A 20294-nucleotide genomic window follows, 5' to 3' on the forward strand; every position below is an offset into this window, starting at 1 on the left:
AAACAGGGACAATTTGACTTCTTTTCCTAATTGAATACCCTTTATTTCTTTCTCCTGCCTGATTGCCCTGGCCAGAACTTCCAACACCGTGTTGAATAGGAGTGTTGAGAGAGGGCATCCCTGTCTTGTGCCAGTTTTCAAAGGGAATGCTTCCAGTTTTTGCCCATTCAGTATGATATTGACTGTGGATTTGTAACAAATAGCTCTTATTATTTTGAGATACGTCCCATCAATACCTAGTTTATTGAGAGTTTTTAGCATGAAGGGCTGTTGAATTTTGTCAAAGTCCTTTTCTGCATCTAGTGAGATAATCGTGGTTTTTGTCTTTGGTTCTGTTTATATGATGGATTGCGTTTATTGACTTGCATATGTTGAACCACCCTTACATTCCAGGGATGAAGCCCACTTGATCGTGGTGGATAAGCTTTTTGATGTGCTGCTGGATTCAGTTTGCTAGTATTTTATTGAGGATTTTTGCATTGATATTCATCAGGGATATTGGCCTAAAATTCTCTTTTTTTGTTGTGTCTCTGCCAGGCTTTGGTATCAGGATGATACTGGCCTCATAAAATGAGTTAGGGAGGATTCCCTCTTTTTCTGTTGCTTGGAATGATTTCAGAAGGAATGGTACCAGCTCCTGTTTATACCTCTGGTAGAATTCGGCTGTGAATTCGTCTGGTCCTGGACTTTTTTTGGTTGGTAGGCTATTAATTATTTCCTCAGTTTCAGAGCCTGTTATTGGTCTATTCAGGGATTCAACTTCTTCCTGGTTTAGTCTTGGGAGGATGTATGTGTCCAGGAATGTATCCATTTCTTCTAGATGTTCTAGTTTATTTGTGTAGAGGTGTTTATAGTATTCTCTGATAGTAGTTTGTATTTCTGTGGGATCGGTAGTGATATCCCCTTTATCATTTTTTATTACATCTATTTGATTCTTCTCTCTTTTCTTCTTTATTAGTCTTGTTAGTGTTCTATCAATTTTGTTGATCTTTTCAAAAAACCAGCTCCTGGATTCATTGATTTTTTTTTTTTAAGGATTTTTTGTGTCTCTATCCAATAGGAGTGATATTTCTATAAAAATGAATGTGGTCATGTCATCCCCTGCTTAAAATCTTTTAATTATTGTTACTATTTTCAGGGTAAAAATCTAAAACTCTTCTCAGTATGGTTTCCTGCTTGCCTTTCCAGTTTTTTCATTATTCATGTACAGCATGCTCCCATTGTCCCATCCAGCTTTATCGTATTCTCTTGTGTTTTCATAAAGTGCCATTCTGTCATACTCTTCCTTCCTATTGGTCATGTGAGCCTGTCTGCATGGAATAGACCTTTCTGCTGTCTGGCTAATTTTTAGTTACCCTTTGAAATCCAGCTCAAAGAAATGTATCCTGATGTTTTTAGTGTTTCCTATCACCTTTTACCACAGACCAAGTTTTATAGTTCATTGTCTGTGACATTCCAAGTTGAGTTGAACAGATGTTTATTGGACATTTCTTATGATATGTATTAGGCTAAGCACTGGAGCTGTAAAAGTAAGACATGACCCCTCTCTCTAACAAATTTAGAATCTGTTGAGGAGTTTGAGGAAAAATAATCATTTATTTTCTTTGCTTTCTCTCCCAGGAGACTGAACATTCCTGGGGAGATAACCAAAATCAAATTTAAAGCAGATTACTACCAGGTTATAGAAATTTTTCTGAGAGCAAAAATTGGATCCAGATATACAAGTATGATAATAAATAGTACAAGCATGAGAATTTTGACCTTGAATGATCTGGCCCGGTCTCTCTTGCATGACTTCTAATTTTCCCTCATAGGGTAGTGAGTATGGACACAGATGTAGAGCTTTTAAGCTGAGTTTTAAATTTCAGATCATAATTTATATATATATAAGTTAAAAACATATCATTTAATATTAAATTTGATTTTTAATATCCAGTAATTATTATAGAGAGGGTTGAGAGTTTTAATTTTCTGAAAATATGTACACTCCTGGATTTTTAAAGTTAAACATAGCACTGTAGTAACTCCTACACAGTTTTTCTGCTTACTTGTAAGGAAAACATTTAAAAGCTGAATTTGCATTTGCATGTAATCAGTGCCTAACATAACTTAAGAATTGCCTAACATAAATCAAATAGCTGTCATGTTAATGAAAAAGAAGGCAATCTAATGGTAAATAAGGTACTTACATGTAGATCACAGAAGACAAACTTTGGATGAAAGACAGAAAAATCTACCAAAAATTTTGTGCAAATGTAGTTTTAATAATTGACTCATGTAACTGGCATCCATTTTCCTGATTGTTGGACTAGGGGTTTTCCTGATAGCCTAGTTGAGTTTGTATTAAGCATTTTGTCTTCTGTCCCTGTTTGCATTATGACCGAAGATGTTTGAGAAAGGATTGGCTGGTATTAGGAATATTATCTGAAAACCTGGCTTTTGCTTAGTTGGCATTGTGCTCTAACCAACCTGTTTACTTAAGTGATGCCCAACTCAAGGAGGTTGTAGGTTTATTATTGTAAATATTATTGCTCTTGAGTGAAAAAAGGCTAATTAGATTTAATGTGTGGGTTTACACATATGTAAACAACCTGCCTATGTATGCCTGAGAAATAGCTCAATGAAAAGCCAGAGTTATCTGGTAAAATATTTTTATTTTCTAAAATATGTTGAAAGATTTTTAAAATAGGAAAATCAAGTTAATACTGGTAATCAATGTAAGTATACATTAGCTCATGTGAAACTCAGAACAGTCAATCCTATAAATAAAGCTTCCAAGTGAATCTGAGAGTCAAAGAGAGAAAATGACTGGTCTTAAATCATAACTCTAGAGGATTGAAAGTTCAGTTTTCTTATCTCCCTGCTTACTGTTATCTTTTTGCTGTACAGTATGACTCTCAAAAGTTTTTGGCAACAGATACTACCATTTTCTCTAAATGAATCCTTGTAATTCTTGTATCGTTAACCCCAATTCTTTTTTTTTTTTTCCCCCGAGATGGAGTCTCGCTCTGTCACCCATGCTAGAGTGTAATAGTGTGATCTCAGCTCACTGCTGCCTCTGCCTCCTGGGTTCAAGCGATTCTCCTGCCTCAGCCTTCTGAGTAGCTGGGATTACAGGCACCCGCCACCATGCCTGGCTAATTTTTGTGTTTTTCTTAGTAGAGACGGAGTTTCACCATGTTGGCCAGGCTAGTCTCGAACTCCGCACCTCAGGTGATCCATCTGCCTTGGCCTCCCAAAGTGCTGGGATTACAGGCGTGAGCCACTGCATCCGGTCCAATTCTTTTTTTTTTTTTTTTTTTTTAAATGGGATCAATTATAAAGACTGATAACCCATGTAATCCTTGTTTCAATGTAGTTTTGTCTTGTAGCTGCCTCAGCTGCTAATTGAAGTTTCTTATTCGTTGGGCATGTTCTTCATCTCAAAAACTCCTAAAAATGAATTAATTATCCCCCAGAATACTGCTTGTATTTCAAGTAAGGTACAAACAAGGCTGCTATATGCCAAATCGGTTGATTGTTCATCAATTTCTTTAGCAGTTAACTAATAAGTATTTCAATCTCATGTTAATTGTTGAGCATAAAGTACCGTGTTGAGACAACTAAAAGATGATTAAAACAGCTTTTATGTTTGAAGCCAGCAACGTGTTCTGTACCAAACTAGTACCCCAAATTTTTTTACTTTCCTACTTTTCTAAACTTTCCAGTACTGTATATCATTTTTCTTAGCTTTAAAATTGAATAGTATGTTTCACATTCTTGGAAAGGGACTTTTTGGGGGAGAGGGGGAATCTTGGTTTGCTCACCATTATCTGTAAAGTGAAAGTACTTAATCTACATAGCAAAATAATATTATATACTTATTATTTTCTGTGTTGTATGGAGATTTAGAAGTGGGCTATGTAAAAACCTGCTTTTATATTGTAATTCTTATACTTTTTTTTCCCCCATCTTTCCCCTTAGATTTCCTTCATGGATACTTTTTCATAGCATTATTATGTGATGTGAGAAGTTTTTTTGGTCTTTTTTTTTTTTTTTTTGAAGTAACATGGATTTTATACTACAGAATCAAGAGAATTGGCTTATAGGAAAAATTGATTTATAAAAAGTGGTACAGGTTTTTATAGATAACCATGACAACATCCCATATGAATGGGCATGTTACAGAGGAATCAGACAGCGAAGTAAAAAATGTTGATCTTGCATCACCAGAGGAACATCAGAAGCACCGAGAGATGGCTGTTGACTGCCCTGGAGATTTGGGCACCAGGATGATGCCAATACGTCGAAGTGCACAGTTGGAGCGTATTCGGCAACAACAGGAGGACATGAGGCGTAGGAGAGAGGAAGAAGGGAAAAAGCAAGAACTTGACCTTAATTCTTCCATGAGACTTAAGAAACTAGCCCAAATTCCTCCAAAGACCGGAATAGATAACCCTATGTTTGATACAGAGGAAGGAATTATCTTAGAAAGTCCTCATTATGCTGTGAAAATATTAGGTAAGTAAAAATAGAGGGATAATAGAAAACATTTTGCTTTAATTTATCTGTGCCTTTTAACGTATATGGGAAGGAAGAGGGTTTAACAGAATGTAAGTAATGACAGTTTGAATTCCAGACCAAGATCCTTTGTTTTCTTAGAAACGCCATATAGCTATTATTTACTGTTACCAACATAGAACTAAAAGCATGTGGTTTAAATGTTCAGTCACTATAATGTGTTTTTTAGATATTAAAGAGTTTTCATGGGCCCTAACATTTAAAGCCTTGAAGTTTACCTTTTATATCAAACTCACAAACTTTATGCAAAATACTAAAAAACAATTTTCAGATTTTGAATTTCTGATTTCCTTCAAGTTTGTAAAATAGTAATGAAATTAGTAACTACAGTTTAAATTCTTTGATTTTTTAAATTAATGATTGTCAATAAGAAGAACTGGTATTGTTCATATGGTATCATAAACATAAAATAGTGGTATTTTCTATATCCCCAAATTCTGTTCTGTGGGGAAAAAAACAAAACAAAAAAGTCCTATGAGATATAAGTAGATACAACCAAACCAAAAGAATTCTGTGACCAAATGGATTTTGAGCACTCTGGGCTAAATAAATTAAATAGCTTCTTATCACAAGACTTCTCCTAGCTGTTAGAATGTTACTAGGCATAGTGAATCTACAAGAGACATTGATATCAAATGCATGTTTCGAAACTTAGAATATTTAATCATTGAATTTACTGCCTGCCCTTCTTGCACGTGCACATACACCCAGGTGCTCACTGAACTAGTGTTAGGGGAGCATTTTATTTTTTGGTGGTTTTCTATGTTTTAGGTGCGAAAAAAGATATATTTCTACTTTTTTGTAGGAGGAGAAAGTTTTTATTGTCGTTGTCGTCATTTTACCATTCATTTAAGGATCTGTTGAGCCTGTACTAAGTGTTTTAGCAAACATTGTTTCATGTAATAAAATAATCCTGTTAACAGTACTCTGTATCTCCATTTTGGAGATAAAGAAATTGAACCTTAGTTAAAGACACCAGTGGTAGAGCCAAGTTTGAATTTGCCAGATCGGATGTTTATGTACTGCACAAAATGGAAGGTTTGAATGGAAACCAGGATCCAGCCTGCACTTCACTCACCAGGCCAGAGCTGTGGCTACCCAGAATAGAGCACCTTTTTGTAATTTGGCCAAAGGTACCATGTATATGCCAGATTTGTTCCTCATTAAGTCTCTTTATTCCAAGTCTGGAGCAATTTCTTTTCTTTTTGAAGTGGAGTCTTGCTCTGTTGCCCAGGCTGGAGTGCAGTGGTGCATTCTCAGCTCACTGCAACCTCCGCCTTCCCAGGTTCAAACAATTCTCCTGCCTCAGCCTTCCGAGTGGCTGGGATTACAGGCATGTGCCACCACACCTGGCTAATTTTTGTATTTTTAGTAGAGACAGGGTTTCACCAGGTTGGTCAGGCTGGTCTTCAACTCCTGACTTCGTGATCTGCCCTCCTCAGCCTCCCAAAGTGCTGGGATTACAGGTGTGAGCCACTGCGCCCGTCTCAAGTCTGGAGCAGTTTCTACTACATCTCGTCATCTTCTTTTCTTTGTTATAAATTTTTATTCAGGATCCATATTTCATATGTACATGCTTCTCTGTGTTTTAAGAAATCATAGATATGTGTTTAGTCATAGTGAAGTCTGCTAAATTCCTGCCTTCAGATATTTTAATTACAGTGAAAGCTAAAAGATTACATATTTTTTTAATACATTTATGTGAAGGAATTTTATGCTCTTTTTTCCTGAGGGTTTTATTAGAGTAAAAATACTTCATTCCTGATTGCTTCTTACTAGCCTTCATTTCCCACCACTCTGTTATTATTTATTTATTAAAATATTCTGAAAATATTTTATTGGAGAAAGTTTGTTATATCCAGTGCCAACCTGGATTGATTCTTCTGTTTTTCTGTTTACATTCCCATAAGATTAAAGTATTTGTCCATTTGATTTACTTAGAATCAGGTGTAAGTATCCATCTGATAGGTAATATTCATGTAATCACAGTGAAGAAACAAATATAGCTTCAGCCAGCTTCACTTAGTAAGAGAACATTTGTGAGTTTATGGTTTTGTTTTGCCTAAGCACAGAAAATTGGACATCATTTCTCTTAAAATTTTTTTTTCCTTTTTCCTGTTTCTGTTTGTATGTTCTATTGCTGACTTTTTTTTTAACAAATTCAGATTAAAGGATACCTCTATTCCAATGTGTAATCTGCTGTAGTTTTTAAAAGTACCTATGTGTGGTCCTTGAATTTAAGGCAGTTTTATATATTTTATTTTAAAGTAATTTGAAATATCATAACAGGTATTTGTAATTCATTTCTTGGACAGGAGAAGATGTATTTTGAGAAATAAATGATATATTTTATGTTAATATAGTCAACACAGATATCTGTTATGTAAGAATCGTGAGAAATTAGCATAAGGTATAGTTTGCTTTTGTCCGTCATAGCCTCAGGTTTTTAAGTTTTTGTTTAAAATGAAGTGTAATAGCTTTTTGCCAAACTTTTTTTCTTGTTCATAATCTGCTAACACATCAAACTGTAAGAGAAGTACTCCCTGAACATTGTGTGTGTCTCCTTGCTAGTACTTGATTAATACCCGCCCGTATGACAGGAGACAACGTCTCAGCCTTTTTCACAGCAATCTTGTTTTAAATGAGGGAAGAATGGGCAACTGATTTATTTCTTTGAGAGGAAGCCTTCAGTTTCTAAATAATACATCATCATTTATCTGTGAGTAGACAACGTATTCTTTTAAGGATCAAAAATGTGATTGGCAAGATTAAGTAATTGGGTGGTTTTTAATGAAAAGTATTTGTAAATTTGACAATGTATGATAATAGTGCAGGGATGGAATTGACAGAAAATACTCAGAAAGGATGAACTGAATTTTCTTATTTAAAAGCAGTTAGAATTTTTTTGAAAGATAAAAAATAGTGATATGGGAACTAGATTTCAAATGAATAATTAGTATTATAAATGATAAAAATTTTGGTATTAGGGAGGCTTTCCTTAAAATTGGCATTAGTTTTTAAAGCTTGCTTTGTTACAAATATTATTGTCTTTGTTCTCTTTCATAATCAGAGCAAACTACCTTGTGAGAGAAATCTTCAGAAAACAAAATAATGCAGGTTAGAGCAGGTTAAGCTAGAGTAGGGTAATTTTCATATATTTCTATATTATAGATTTCACTGTTTTTGTGTTCTCAGATAAGTAATTTTGGGCCAGGGATGTGGACAAGGAAATATATAGATAGAGTACTTAAAGGGAATAAACTAGGGATGACTGCCGTCTATCATATATGTGACTATAAAATTGTTGTCTTTGAAGCAGTGTCAGGAAAGGGAACACACACACCCATATATATCTGTGGTAAGCTGTTTAGTGGTTAATAAAAAGACTCCTGGAATTTGTGATTAGGGGCTTTCTAATCTTTGAGATACTATCAGTGTGAAGAAGGAAAAACACACCACGGGGAAGAAACTGGGATGAATAAAGCTAAGGAATAAAATATTTTCATAGAATTAATAGCATGTTTCAGTCTTAATTAGTGTCTGCATATTTTTTGCCAGATGTCTCTGGATGTTCAAGCTATTAGGTCAAAAGATTATTGACATTTTAAAGTAAAATAGCTCTTTCACATTTCTGTTAAAAGCTCTGGCATTTAACTGACTTTTGATTGTTCATGGGGCATACTGGAATTTTGTGTGATTGTAAACTTTTTTAAAGGTTGGCTTTAAGATAAAATGTATTTTAAGCCAACAGACAAAATCCCAGTGCCAGTAAATCCTGAACTTTAGTTCAGCCTGCTTCTGAGAAGTTAATTATTTTTACTATCAAATTTTTTTTAGCTGTTATTATAGATATTTCCAAATAAATGTTATTAGCCATTCCTTCAGGGAATTTTTTTACCTTCCTGGAATTGAAATAATTAAATCTGTTGTCACTAGATTTAATGTTTGAGGTGTTGGGATCATTTGAGAATTCTGTGATTTAGTCAAGTTGCTAAAATTAGACCTAAAGATGTAAAAATTCATTAGAGTATATGTATAGTCATGTAAATTTTGTTTATTAAATACACATAATTCTATAGAAAAGTAACTGCTACATCATTCAGTCTTTGACACAATACGTTAAAACTTCATTCCACTTATTAATCAGTAGTAGATTTTAAAACTTATTTCTGCCTGCAGAAATTTGCTTTGTTATCTTACGGCATATTCAGAAATGTATGAGGTTGCTGCACGTTGGAAAGTGCAGGGATATTAGAGTCAAAACTGAGTTTAAATACTTTTTAAGTCACTGAATTGCTATTAACGTTGGGCATGTTACTTAATTTTTCTGAGCCTCAGTTTCAGGATTTTCTTGAGGAACAAATGGAAAAAGCATTTGAGTCAGTGGCACACTACAGGTTTGAATGAAATTTAATTTTTGTGAGAACCAGAAGCTACAGAGAGATCATCTAACCCTGTAGTCCATAAAATTAATTTGTGGATCTTAACCACTGATTTCTTATTTCATTTTTAAAATAACAGCTTTATTAAGATATAATTCACATACCATAAAATTTTGTCTTTTAAACTGTAGAATTCATTAGTTTTTAGTATACTCACAAGGTTGTGCAGGCAGGCATGGTGGTTCACACCTGTATTAGTAGCATCTTTGGAGGCAGAGGCAGGAGGATCTCTTGAGCCCAGGAGTTTGAGACCAGCTTGGGCAACATAGACCCTGTCTCTTAAAACAAACAAACAAACACAAAACACACACACACAAATCAGCTGGGCATGGTGGCATGCTTCTGTAGTCCCAGCTACTAGGGAGGCTGAGGCAGGAGGATTTTTTGAGCCCAGGAGATTGAGGCTGCAGTGCTAAACAAACAAACAAACAAACAAAAAAACCAAGGTTGTGCAGCCATCACTACTATATAATTCCAAGATATGTACCCATTAATGGTCACTCCCTATTCTCTCCACCACCTGGCCCCTGACAACCACGAATATACTTTGTCTTTTTGGATTTGCTTATTCTAGACATTTTATATGAATGAAATTACATAACATAGACTCTTTTGTGACTGGTCTCTTTTCACTTACCATTACGTTTTCAGGGTTCATCCATATTGTAGCATGAATCAGTACTTCATTTCTTTTTTATGGATGAATTAATATTCCACTGTACCAATATACCACATTTTGTTTTTCCATTCATCTAGGTTAAAAAAAATTTTTTTTAATTTATATTTTTTTGTAGAGATAGGGTCTCACTATGTTGTCCAGGCTGGTCTTGACCTCCTGGCCTCAAGCGATCCTCCCACCTTGGCCTTCCAAAGTGTTAGGATTACAGGCATGAGCCACCGCAATTTTAATTCCACAGGTAGATATCCTGGAAACTGATGTAATTTCCTCCTACTTAGTAATATTAAGTTCCCCATCTGAGTATCATATTTGACCCTCCAGTTTAGAGGAAAAGAAATCTTAAAAGTTTCAGAAAAAAGTCATGAAGTTGGTTGGAGTTGAAATTTCTGAGGACAGGTTAAAAGAATCGGAATTACACGATGAAGTGGAGAAGCTTAATGCTGGATATAGGTCCCTAGAAGCTTTCTGTTTTAATATGGGGCAAATGAGAGTAATATATAAAAATAAATGATGCCAATCCAGATGGAGATTCCTTGGGTAATTTTTCTCTTTTTGAGACGGAGTCTCGCTCTGTCACCCAGGCTGAAGTGCAGTGGCACGATCTCGGCTCACTGCAAGCTCCGCCTCCCGGGTTCACGCCATTCTCCTGCCTCAGCCTCCCGAGTAGCTGGGACTACAGGTGCCCGCCACCATGCCCGGCTAATATTTTTGTATTTTTAGTAGAGACAGGGTTTCACCGTGTTAGGCTGGATGGTCTCGATCTCCTGATCTCGTGATCCACCTGCCTCGGCCTCCCGAGGTGCTAGGATTACAGGCATGAGCCACTGCACCCGGCCTCCTTAGGTAATTTTAATGTTTACCCTTATAACCAAAAAATTTTCGCATAGCTACCCACAGTTCTAGGCATTGGAAAGTAGGATTTTCTGATAAAGTAACTCTTGGTGATTGCTTTCTGTTGCCTATTTCACAGTCTTCATTCTTTTACCTTTTAGACTGCCAGGAGAGGGCAAGGAGGGAGGACAGAGTTTACGAGGGTGGATTTGTGGACCAATGTGTATGTTTGTATTTATCTGATTAGTTGTATCCCAAAGCCCAATGTAAGTGAATTTTCTCGCTTTAGAATAATATATTCTCTCTTTTAAATAATCAAGAGTTAAGTGTTGCATGAAATATTAAAGATGGGAACTTAATTTCTACTGAAAAATCAGGTAAGAGGAAATAGGTCCAACTACAGGGCAAATAATTTAAACTAGATATAAAGAAATTCCTTGTAGGAAATTTGTTACAGGCTTGAATTTATTACCAAAGCTAGATTTGCTATGCCTGCCTCTACCTTCTCTTGCCTCCATCCTGCCTTAAGTACTTACTTCCTTGTCCACTCCCAACCTAGCACATATGTCAGACTGTCTCACTAGCCTTATGGTTCTTCATTTCTCTCTTTATTTCTCTGTCCGTATGGTTCCTTCTTGTGTCTGTTGTCTGTCTGGGATTGGGGAAAGGAATTTCTTCTTTCTGTCCTCTGTCCTCTCTTTGTTGTCTCTGTGTCTTCATCTTTATTATGGAAGAGTGTACTTGACAGGACTGATTTAGTTACATCTGAATGGATTTTTAAAATTCCCTGCAGAATTGTATAGAATGTTGAAAAACTTAGGTGGATTTTTGTTTTAAGTAACAGATATATCCATGAAAGAATGGAACTTTTCTTTGAGTGGGTGGAAAATTAACTGTTCTTAGCCAAGCGTGGTGGTTCATGCCTATAATCCTAGCACTTTGGGAGGCCGAGGTGGGTGGATCGCTTGAGCTCAGGAGTTGTAGATCAGCCTGGGCAACCTGGCAAAACTCCATCTCTACCAAAAAAATACAAAAATAGCCAGATGTGGTGGAATGCAACTGTGGTCCTAGCTACTTGGAGGCTAGGTGGGAGGATCACTGGAACCTGAGAAGTCGAGGCTGCAGTGGATACTGGTTGCGCCACTGTACTCCAGCCTGGTGACAGAGAGAGACCTGGTCTCAAAAAAGAAAAAAGAAAATGTTCTTGAGTTAATACATGTTTGTGAAGTGCTTTTAAAAATGTACCCTTTATGGCTGGGCGTGGTGGCTCACGCCTATAATCTCAGCACTTTGGGAGGCCAAGGTGGGTGAATCACTTGAGTCCAGGAGTTCGAGACCAGCTTGGGCGACAGTGAAATCTTGTCTCTACAAAAAATGCAAAAAAATTAGTCGGGTGTGGTGTTATGCACCTGTAGTCCCAGCTACTGGGGAGGGTGAGGTGGGAAGGATCACTTGAGCCCAGGAGCTCAAGGCTGCAGTGAGCCGTGTTCACACCACTGAACTCTAGCAGGGTGACAGAGCAAAACCCTGTCTCCAAAAAAAAAAAAAAAAAAGGCACTGGAGATTCCGGTTATGATTAAATTAGAATTGTGGCAAAATAGGTCTTTTACATTTCCTTAGCTTTTTTTCATAAATATATTGGATTAAAAGCCATTGTTCTGCTATAAGAAAAAAGGATGAAATTGTATTAAGTATGTTATAGTTAAGACTACAGGGATATCAGTTAAATTCTAGTTACAAAAAGCACTGTAGTAGAAAAATGGGCAAAAGATAAAATGGATGAAAGAAGAAATTCAAATGGCTATAACTTGTAAAAATATGTTCAATCATACCAGATCACCAAAAATTAAAAGATTGATGATTCTTAAATTGGTGTGTGTTCGTGAAAACAGACATTCATGTGCATTGCTGATAGGGATATGAATTGGTACAAATCCAGAAGGCAGCTTGGCAGTATGTATCAAAGTGTTAAATGTTTTTATTATCTGATTAATAATTTTATCCTAGAAATTTATTCTAAGGAATTGGAAAACAGGTTGCAAAACAACATTTACAGTGTCATCTATATGGTTAGACCAGCATTTTAGAAGTTTGAAAGGCTACATGGCATAGCAAAATAATACCAGTAGTTACAGCCAAAAGGTAGAAGTACAGGTAATTTTCAAAATAATGTCAGTATTTTAGTATCCTTTTGAGTGGCTTTGGTACATAAGAGAGATTATGCAGAAACTCCTTGGCTTTAAAAAATTTAAATTCCCCTGAGGTTGAAGAGACCCAGTAGGGATACAATTACCTTCTGGGCTGTCTAAGGCTGCTTGTTGATTTCAGTCAGTGGTGAAATTTGAGGCTCTCAGTCTTTCACAATACCCTAACAGCCATGCTGGGGCCCTTTTTTTTTCTTTCATTTTTCTTTGAGACGGAGTCTCACTCTGTCACCAGGCTGGAGTACAGTGGTGCGATCTTGGCTCACTGCAACTTCCGCCTCCGAGGTTCAAGCGATTCTCCTGCCTCGGCCTCCCAAGTAGCTGGGACTTTAGGCATGCACCACCGTGCCCCGCTAATTTATTTGTATTTTTAGTAGAGTTGGGGTTTTACCATGTTCGCCAGACTGGTCTCGAACTCCTGACCTCAAGTGATCTGTCCTCCTGAGCCTCCCAAAGTTCTGGGATTACAGGCATGACCCATTGCTCCCGGCCATGAGGCCCTTTTAACAATTACTAAAGGCCTTGAAAGTATGGCTCACACCTGTAATCCTAGCGCTTTGGGAGGACGAGGCAGGAAGATTTCTTGATGCCAGGAGTTATAAACTCCATCTCTACAAAGAAAATTGTTTTAATTAAACAGTAATTTAATTGTCTACTCAGAGAAGTCTAGTCCCCATAAGATTGTAGCTTATACAAAGCTTAACTGCTCTGTTGCTTTTATAATTTCTTTTTCTTGTAAGATATTTAAATGTTTTCCTATTTTGCTTTTAACATACTTTAAGGCTGTTGAATTCTTTAATCTCTTAGGGAGTTCTTTGGTAACCTCATTGTTTGTGATGGAATCTGACATTTTATATTCTTTCTATCTATTCTTAATATTAGCTTATGGTTAAATTCTGGCTATCCCTTAACTCTTATGTAGCTCTGGGCTACAGCTGCTTCTTATGTCATTCTAATGACAGTTTTGACTTTTAAATTTTTTGCCAAATTTTTCTTCATTTTAAACTACTGATGACCATACATGTATGTATGTTTAGAGAATAATGACAAGGAAAAAAGTTTTATTTTCTTTATTTCCTTTTTTTTTTTTTTAAACAGGGTCTTGCTCTGTCATCCAGGCTAGAGTGCAGTGGCATGATACTGGGTCACTGCAACCTCTGCCACCTGGTTCAAGTGATTCTCCTGCCTCAGCCTCCCAAGTAGCTGGGACTACAAGAGCACGCCACCATACCTGGCTAATTTTTGTACTTTTTTTAGTAGAAATGGAGTTTCATCATGTTGGCCAGGCTGGTCTCAGACTCCTGACTTCATGTGATCCACCTGCCTCAGCCTCCCAAAGTGCTGGGATTACAGGCATGAGCCACCATTGCATGTGGCCGACTTTTAAACCTTATAAGTCTTTATAAAAAAGACTTTTTTTCCTGTCATTATTCTCTGAACAGTACAATATAACAGCTATTTACATTATATTAAGTATTATAAGTAATCTAGAGCTGATTTTAGGTAACCGGGGGATGTGTATGCCTTATATGCAAATACTACACCATTTTATATAAGGGACTTGAGCATCTGCAAATTTTGCTATCTGTGGGAGGTCTTGGAACCAATCTCCCACTGATACCAAGGGACAACTGTATATATAAAATAAGGAAGACTAAATATATATATGTTTAAAAGGAAGACTCAAGTTGTTTTGATTTGGGGCAGGAAAGATAGGGAACCTCAAGAATCAACCGAAGAACTGTTAAAATCTATTTAAAAATTTAACTGCTCTTCAAATTGTGGGATACAAGATAAATAAGAGTCAGTGGTGTTTCTGCCGACCTTATAAGAAGAGAGCTGACAAAAAGGCATGTTGGGAAGATTTTTTTCCACGTCTTTTTGGTTTTTTTGTTTGTTTGTTTATTTGAGACGGAGTCTTGCTCTGTCACCCAGGCTGTAGTGCAGTGACACTATCTCGGCTCACTGCAAGCTCCACTTCCCGGGTTCACGCCATTCTCCTGCCTCAGCCTCCCGAGTAGCTGGGACTACAGGCGCCCACCACCACACCCAGCTAATTTTTTTGTATTTTTAGTAGAGACGGGGTTTCACCACGTTAGCCAGGATAGTCTCAATCTCCTGACCTCATGATCCGCCTGGCTCAGCCTCCCAAAGTGCTGGGATTACAGGCTTGAGCCACTGTGCCTGGCCTCCATGTCTTTTTTATACTATGTCTTTGACTGTGTAAGTCCTAGTATGTGCTCTTAAGTTTTTCCTAGACTCATTTACAGGTTTAATTTTAGTCAAAATCTCAATAGGACTTTTCTTTTTGGAAGACTAGGAAAGAGGAAATGGGAGGTAACTTGAAAAAAGTGACTTATAACCAATTTACAATAGTCAAGAAACTTCAAGAAAGATCAGGTACTTGTCATATTAATATGAACAAACTTTATAATGCTACTCTAATAAAACAGTATAGTTCTGATAGACCAGTGAAATAAAGACAGACTCTGATATGTGTAAGAATTTAGTGGCATTATAAATCAGTGGAAAAGGAATGATTATTTGATGAGGTCTCACTCAGTTTTCCAGGCTAGAGTGCAGTATAGTGATCATGGCCCCAGTGGATTCTCCCACCTTAGCCTCATGAGTAGCTGGGACTAAGGTGCATACCACAATGGCCTGGCTAATATTTTGTATTTTTAAAAATTATTGTTATTTTAAAAAAAGACAGGGTCTCACCATGTTGCCCAGGCTGGTCTCAAACTGCTGAACTCAAGTAGTCTGTCCACCTCAGCCTCCCAAAGTGCTGGGAACACAGGTGTGAGCCGCTGTGCCTAGACATTTTTTGTAATTTTTTAGTAGAGACGGGGCTTCACCATGTTGCCCAGGCTGGTCTCGACCTCCTGGACTCAAGCAATCCACCTGCTTCAGCTTCCCCAAGTGCTGGGATTACAGACCTGAGCCACTGTGCCTGGCCAGGAATGATTATTTAATAAATGGTACCAGAATCATTGGTTAATTGGAAGAAAAATAAAGTTAAATTTTTTCAGATCTATGCCAAAATAAATTCTAGATGAATTAAATAGAAGTTAAATAAAGTAGAAATTATAAGAAGCTAGAAGAAATATAGATACATTTTTTTTTAATGACCTACAAGAAGTTTATAAGCGTAGAAACAGTGAAAGAAATCACACAGGAAAAGCTGGGGGTCAGAGTTGACAAATTCTATAATAAGAACAACCGCAAATATAATTAAGAGATAAATGGAAATATTGGAAAACGATTCCCAACAAATATGACAGAGTATATGCGCAAGCACACATACGCTCACACAGCCTATTTGGGAGCAGGGAAGAGACTACCAGTGCTGCTTTTTTTTTTTTTTTTGAGATGGAGTCTTGCTCTGTTGCCCAGGCTAGAGTGCAGTGGTGTGATCTTGGCTCACTGCAACCTCCGCCTCCCGGGTTCAAGTGATTCTCCTGTCTCGCCTCCTGAGTAACTGGGATTACAGGCGCCCGCCACTGTGCCTGGCTAATTTTTGTATTTTTAGTAGAGATGGGGTTTCACCATCTTGGCCAGGTTGGTCTTGAACTCCTGACCTCATGATCTACCCGCCTGGGCCTCCCAGAGTGCTGGGATTACAGGCGTGAGCCACTGTGCCTGGTCTATCAGTGCCTCTTAACCATTTTGGAGTAACATTTTCCAGAAAAATGCTTGTGCTATGTATGCACACTAACAGGCAGACACAATACACATACATATGCCCACAACTTTCAGTACAACTTTAGGAAACTCACATATTCATTAGCGTTTTATAGACCACAAAAGAAGTGCCTGGTAAATATGAATAAACCTCAGCTTCCTTACTAGTCAAATAAATGGAAGATTTAAAAAAATAATAATATCAAATATTTCTGAAAATATTGTTAATGGAATGCAAATTAGTAAAGCCTCCCTAGAAAAGCTGTTTGACTTTTAAAAAATGTCAGAATCTTATCTAAAAGTTCTATTTCTGGGACTTACTTTATGAAGACATCAGAATCTCAGACAAATTTATATGTACCACTGATTATTATGTACTGAAATGCTTGTTTTTATGGTAGCAAAAAATTAGAAGCAATTTAAATGTTGAACTTTAGTTTAATGGTTACTATAAATTATCGTTTAGCCATGTAATAGAGTATCAGGAATTATTAAATATTTAAAAAGACTAGTGATATGGGAAAACATTTACAATGTACTGTTGAAATAGGATGTTAAGAAAAAAATATTTCTAGGTGATGGGATTATTGGTGGTTTTAAATTTCTTTATTAATTTTTGCATTCCTCCCCTCACTTGTTTTTATAGTGAATGTGTATTAGTTTTATAATTAAAACACCTTTGTAAAAATGCAAGTTATTCTGTTGTGTAATTTTTTTTAAAGTTTTTACTTAAAAACCTATAAAATGACCATGATTGACAATAATATATGCAGATTTTGGTATTTTTCTGAAAACTTAAATTCTTACTGGTTCAAAGAAATTTTCTCTGAAAATACATGTTGAATTAATACTGAAACAATTAACCTTTGGGTACCTTTTTCTTCTCCTACTAGAAATAGAAGACTTGTTTTCTTCACTTAAGCATATCCAACATACTTTGGTAGATTCTCAGAGCCAGGAGGATATTTCACTGCTTTTACAACTTGTTCAAAATAAGGATTTTCAGAATGCATTTAAGATACACAATGCCATCACTGTACACATGAACAAGGCCAGTCCTCCATTTCCTCTTATCTCCAACGCACAAGATCTTGCTCAAGAGGTATGTATTCTAAACATCTTATTGATGTCAACAAGGTAATTAGTACTGGCAGGAAGGCAGGATTATTGGAAAATACTAATGTGACTATAAGATGTGTTAGAATTAATTACTATTAATCACATGTTAATAATGTATTGTGACAGAAAGTTTACTACTGCATTTTATCCTAAAAAAAAAAATTTACTTCAGAGTCAGAACTCTGTTCCATGAAGAGAGTTAATTTTTTATATAAAATCGTAAATTTGGATAGTAACAAATAATTTGAATTACTAGAGAGCAATTTTTTTAATGTTTTAAGTATAGTTTTATGAATTTCAAGCATTATACATTATAAACTGAGATAGTGAATACTGATGAGATACAATTATAACTGATAATCAGGCATTATATAACTCCTAAGATTTATTATGTCTAGGTATTTTGAAGTTTTCCTCCTATAAAAACTGTAGACATTTCAAATTATTAAATCTTAATATACTGTGAGAGTTTTTATTGTTAACATGATGACTTAAATTCTTGTTTCTGATGCTAACCAGTGTTCAGTGTTTAATCTGTTATGGAAACATCTTTTAAATTTAAGATTTTAAGGTTATAAATAAACTCTCCTGTTTTGGGGAGTAGACAGTCTTTCATTATTCTAGCGCTTTAAGTTATTTTGGTATTGTTAAAATGAATAATTCTGGAATCCCATCAAGTGAGTGTATTTCATTGAATGCCAACATGAGCAGAAAATGGGCTTTTGGGGAGGGAGGACATCTAGAGCTACAGAACCTATAAAATAGATTAGAAGGTACTTTGTAGATTTGCACATAATTGTCCCCAAGGGAGATACTTTTCTCATTTGTCATATTTACTTATGGTTTAAATGGTGTTCTGAAATTTCTGAAAATTACTTTTCTTACAGAGATTGAAATAACATTACTTTGATCTTATACTATTCACACACATAAGCAATTCTGGACTTACTTCCAGGATAGAAGGAAAAGACGAGTACCAATATATTTGGTAAAAATATAACATATTTGAGAGCACACAGGCAAGTGAAGCTGGTTTCAAATCCGGTTGGGAAGAATACAAAATAAATCATTATAATCATTCCTGTCCCTATTAGGAGGAAGGTTTGTCCAGCTGGCTACTGGGTCCTTGTTTTGCTAATACAACAATAGGTGAAGAAGAGAGTAAGAGAAGCAAGAGAAATCAGAATTGCTCCAGTTGTAAAAAGCTGACACACACAATGGAAAGGTGGAAAGAAGGGAGAAAAGAAACAACTTAGCCTAAAGGGTTTTAGGAGTTGAGAAAAGCAAAGAACTAGAAGTGGCTTAAAGAGTAAATGCCTCGAGAAGAAAGAAGTTGTTAAAAAGGACTTTTAAAAAAATCACTTTTGAATATTAGTTTTAGGATAGTTCACATATTCACATATGTGAATATAGGATAGTTCACATATTCACATATGTGAATATAGGATAGTTCACAGTTTTAAAAGTACTGTATAAAGGAGATTTTCTGAAAGTTTGCTTTGACATCCTTACAGTATTATAGTGTCTTCAGTGATAGAATGTGAATGGTTTCCCCTGGAGTGTACATGACTGTGAAGTTACCCTTTCAGTACATAATACTTGTGAAAAAAGCACATAGTCAGAACTCAACAAAGAGAGGAGTGTTAAATCTGATAACAAAATGGTAAAGGTTAAATGGACCCATTGCCTTTACTTTACAGCTGGAAAAAAGTATCAGCAGTCACCAGTCCAACTCCCCTGTTTCTCTGAATATTGAAGCCTAGTGAGGTTAAGTTAAAAAAAATCTCAAGAAATTTAGTGAAACATTCAGAAGTATTCTTTGTTTATGCAGCTTAAAATACCAGTTAAACATTAGGTACCATATAATAATAAAGCCTATGAAAACCTCAAATTTTAAGATCTAGATTAAATCTTTGATGATCTAGGATATTTACTAATAAACACAAACTAAATTTCTTGGACATTATAGTGCTTTTTTTTTTTTTTTGAGACTGAGTCTTGCAATGTTGCCCAGCCTGGAGTGCAGTGGCGTGATCTCGGCTCAGTGCAAGCTCCACCTCCTGGGTTCACGCCATTCTCCTGCCTCAGCCTCCCAAGTAGCTGGGACTACAAGTGCCCGCCACCATGCCTGGCTAATTTTTTGTACTTTTAGTAGAGACGGGGTTTCACCGTGTTAGCCAGGATGGTCTTGATATCCTGACCTCGTGATCCACCCCCTCAACCTCCCAAAGTGCTGGAATTACAGGCATGAGCCACCACGCCTGGCCCTAAGATATTATAGTACTTTTATAAAGAAAATTTAGAACTTGGATTTCATTAGATGAACTTATAAACACCTTTAAGAGAGTAAAAATGAAAGCCAACACACTGAGAAATGGTATTTGATTTTGAGATATTGAAGTATATATATGTGTGTGTATATATATGTGTGTGTGTGTAAATATATGACAAAAACTTGTCCATGAAATATATAAAGAACTCTTGTTGCCTAGGTGCAGTCTGTAATCCCAGCACTTTGGGAGGCTCACACCTGTAATCCCAGCATTTTGGAAAGCCAAGGCAGGTGGATCATTTGAGGTCAGGAGTTCAAGACCAGCCTGGCCAACATGGTGAAACCTGGTCTCTACTAAAAATTTAAAAAATACAAAAATTAGCCGGCTGTAGTGGCGTGCACCAGCTGCTTGGGAGGCTGAGGCAGGAGAATCACTTGAACCCAGGAGGCAAAGGTTGCTTTGAGCCGAGATTGCACCACTGCATTCCAGTCTGGGTGACAGA

At 36.4% G+C, this 20294-nt stretch overlaps 1 protein-coding gene across 2 annotated transcripts in view; it reads left to right on the forward strand.

The window, feature by feature from the left end:
* MPP5 (membrane protein, palmitoylated 5 (MAGUK p55 subfamily member 5)) overlaps positions 1-20294 on the forward strand; it is a 67473-nt gene that overhangs the window by 10409 nt on the left and 36770 nt on the right. Inside the window, exons 2-3 of one of the 2 annotated variants that reach the window (XM_011994237.1) lie at positions 3964-4500; positions 17294-17502. In XM_011994237.1, the coding sequence (XP_011849627.1) occupies positions 4134-4500; positions 17294-17502 (576 nt within the window). In that variant the 5' untranslated portion in view covers positions 3964-4133. The remainder of the gene's footprint in view (positions 1-3963; positions 4501-17293; positions 17503-20294) is intronic. The other variant, XM_011994239.1, reaches the window with a different exon arrangement.

The sequence above is a fragment of the Mandrillus leucophaeus genome, unplaced genomic scaffold (assembly GCF_000951045.1).
Source record: "Mandrillus leucophaeus isolate KB7577 unplaced genomic scaffold, Mleu.le_1.0 Scaffold448, whole genome shotgun sequence".
NCBI classification, from domain to species: domain Eukaryota; kingdom Metazoa; phylum Chordata; class Mammalia; order Primates; family Cercopithecidae; genus Mandrillus; species Mandrillus leucophaeus.